This window comes from Octodon degus, unplaced genomic scaffold (assembly GCF_000260255.1).
Source record: "Octodon degus isolate 3935 unplaced genomic scaffold, OctDeg1.0 scaffold00119, whole genome shotgun sequence".
Classification (NCBI taxonomy): domain Eukaryota; kingdom Metazoa; phylum Chordata; class Mammalia; order Rodentia; family Octodontidae; genus Octodon; species Octodon degus.
Window position 1 is genome coordinate 493,869 of NW_004524695.1, and position 3,533 is coordinate 497,401.

At 35.6% G+C, this 3,533-nt stretch overlaps 1 protein-coding gene across 1 annotated transcript in view; it reads right to left on the reverse strand.

Moving 5' to 3' along the window:
- Positions 1-3,299: 3,299 nt before the first annotated feature.
- LOC111812279 (zinc finger protein 709-like) overlaps positions 3,300-3,533 on the reverse strand; it is a 12,310-nt gene continuing 12,076 nt past the window's right edge. The window contains exon 5 of the mRNA XM_023699996.1: positions 3,300-3,328. Coding sequence (XP_023555764.1) covers positions 3,300-3,328 — 29 coding nt within the window. The remainder of the gene's footprint in view (positions 3,329-3,533) is intronic.

A 3,533-nucleotide genomic window follows, 5' to 3' on the forward strand; every position in this document is an offset into this window, starting at 1 on the left:
AAGTATGACTTCTCTAGAACATATAATAAATTATTAAAAAAAAAAAAAAACAAACTAAGGTTCCAGGCCCATCCCCCTACACCACAGGACAGGCAACCAGCACAGGAAGAGCCCAGAACTCTGCAACTAGTTGGCCAGAGGAACTCAGGAGCCTGGCCCATGCCCCTAAACTGTAAGTTGAGCAACCAGCCTCGCTAGAGGAACCCAGAAATTGAAAGGGAAGTAATACTCCCTAGCTCATTCCTGGAGGCAAGTATTACCCTGATACAAAACCCAAAGAAACACCTATTCAAAAAAAGAGAACTATAGGTCAGTCTTCCTAATGAACATATATGCAAACATCCTCAGTAAGATACTGGCAAACAGAATGCAGCAAATCATCAAGAAAATGATACCCCAAGACCAAATTGAATTCATTCCAGGTATGCAAAGTTGTTGCAACATACAAGTCAATAAATGTGATGTACCACATTAACAGAGCCAAAGACAAAAATCACTTGATTATCTCAATAGATGCAGAAAAAAATTTGACAAACTCCAACATCCATTCATGGTAAAAATCCTACAGAAAATTAAAATAGATGATCTTTATCTCAATCTGATAAAAGTCATCTCTTACAAAACAATAGCCAACGTCATATTAAATGAACAAAAACTGAAAACTTTCAGTCTAAAATCAGGAATACGACGAGGATGTTCACTATCATGACTTATTCAATGTAGTTCTTGAAACACCAGCCAGAGCAATAGACAAAGATAAATAAAAGGAATAAAAATAGAAAAGGAAGAAGTTAAATCATCATTATTCATAGAAAACATGATACTCTACATAGAAGACCCCAAAAACTTCACCAAAAAGTTCTAGATTTAATAAATTTAGTAGCTAGCAGTGCTGGATATTTGTATACAAAGAACAAACTCACTGAGAAATTAAGGAAACCACACATTTCACAATAGCATCCAAAAAATAAAATCCTTATGAATTAATCTAGTGAAAGGATCTATACACTGAAAGTTACAATATACTAAAAAAGGAGATCAAACACGATATCAGAAAATGAAAATATCCCTTGCTCATTGAAAATGGCCCTACCCACAAAATGGTTATACAGATGTAATGCAACCCAAATCAAAATAACATTAGCATGACACTGATTTAGAGAAAATATTCCTAACATTCATATGGAACCAGGAGAATCCTAGAATAGCAAAGGCAGTCTTTGTCAACAAAAATAAGGTAGAGGGGCCAGGGACATAGCTCAATAGAATAAGAGCTTGCCTGGCAAGTGCAGGGTCCTGAGTTCAACCCCCGGTAAAAAAAAAAAAAAAAAAAAAAGGCAGGTAGGAGGCATGATATTGTTGATGTGAAACTGTATTACAATGCTGTGATAAAATCAGAAGGTACTGGCAAAAAAACAGAGCTGAGAGCCAGTGCAACAGGTGAGAAGATACAGACACAACTACAAACACAGTCAGCCACTTCATCTTTGATAAAGGGGTCAAACATGTTCCCTGGAAAAAAATGACAGCATCTTTAATAAATGGTACTAGAAAAACTGGCTCTAGCTTTTTCCGTGCTCCCCGGTAGGGTCCATACGGCGTTGTTCCTGATTCCCATCGTAACTTAAAGGGAAACTTCACAATGTCCGGAGCCCTTGATGTCCTGCAAATGAAGGAGGAGGACGTCCTCAAGTTCCTTGCTGCAGGAACCCACTTAGGTGGCACCAACCTGGATTTCCAGATGGAGCAGTATATCTATAAAAGGAAAAGTGATGGTAAAAAAAAAAAAAAAAAAAAAAAAAAAAAAAAAACTGGCTCTACATGCTGAGGACTAAAATTAAACCCATGTCTATTACCATGTACTACAGTAAAAATGGATCAAGGACCTAAATATTAAAACAGAAACAATAAATCTATTGGAAGAAAATTTGAAGATACAGGTGTGAGCAAAACCCAGATTACATGGTAAATACTTCAAAGAATCAAGAATTGGGATCTCACTTTCATTAAAAAACCTTTTTCACAGCAAAAGAAATCACCAACAAAGTGAAAAGATAACCCACAGAATGGGGAAAAAATTTAGGCAGTTGTCTCCGAGATAAAGAACTTCTACCTAGAACATATAATTAAAAAAATGGGGGGCGGCCAAATAGCTTAGTGGATTAAGGGGCTGAGGTTCGATCCCTGGGCCTGCTGTGCCAGCCCTGCCCCCAGGGCACACTGAAACCATGATTGAAACTAGGCGTGGTGGTGTGCGCCTGTAATCCCAGCACCTGACAGGCTGTAAACAGGAAGATCACTAGGAGTCCAATCCAGTGGTGAGATCCTGAACACCCTGTAGACTCTTCCCTAAAAATACAAATAAATAAATAAATAAATAAATAAATAAATAAATAAATATTTTAATAGAAAAAAGAACTCAACCCAAAAATGAGCATATGAAATGAATATGTTTGTCAGATGAAGAAATACAAATGGCAAATAAACACATGAAAAAAAAGTTCAACATTACAAGTCAGCTGAGAATGTCAATTAAAACACAGATTCCTTGTTACCCCACAATGAATGATTTTCGCCAAGAAATCAATCAATACCAAAGCCTTGAAGGGCAGTAGGCAAAAAGGAACCAATCTGTACTTCTGGGGGTACAACTACTGTGGAAATTAAGTATAGGGATTGGTAAAAACAAAACAAATCCAAAACCTAGAAGTTCCATTTGATACAGCTAGCTATTCCCCTTGTTAGTATCTTTTCAAAAAGATTTTAAAACACCATGCCACAGCGGTATATACGTACTCATGTTTACCACAGCACAATATGTCACTGCTAAATCTTGGAAATAACCCCAAAGCCCATAAATTGAAAAATAGATTTTAAAAAAGATGCGGCATTTTTATACAATGTAGTACTCAGTGATAAAGGATAAACTCAAAACTTGCAAAGGTAAATGGGTGCAACTTGAGATCATACTCTTAAGTGAAATGAGACTCGTATGTGTAAAAATATTGTCTCTTGTGTGAAAAATTGAAAGTGTAAATAAGAACGAAAATATACAACAGGTATTTGGAAATGGGAAGAAATTGTTCAAAAGAATTAAGGAACTAGGATGGGTATAAAACAATAGGGAAAAAGGAAAAATGCTAATAAGTTACATTATTAGTATCTCTTAGGTCATTAAAGAGGCTTGTGTTAATATTGGAGAAACTTTTATTGTACTCAGAGCAACTACTTTAAATAAAGTACAAGATAATTACAATGTATTTACTATTGTTGTTCTATTTTTTATATGAAATTTTACCTTATGTCCACAAAGAATGATCATAATCAACTTAAAAAGCAAAACACAAAAAAGCTTTCTCATATAATCTACATTGGGTTTCTTTTAGTATGAGTTGCTTAATATATGTGAAGATAAATGGAAAAATTGAGTGGTTTCCCACATTTCATTATGTGCACATAGTTTTTTATCCCAGGTAGTTGGGTTTTTTTTTTTGGTGGAACTGGGGATTGAACTCAGGCCCTTGCACTTGCCA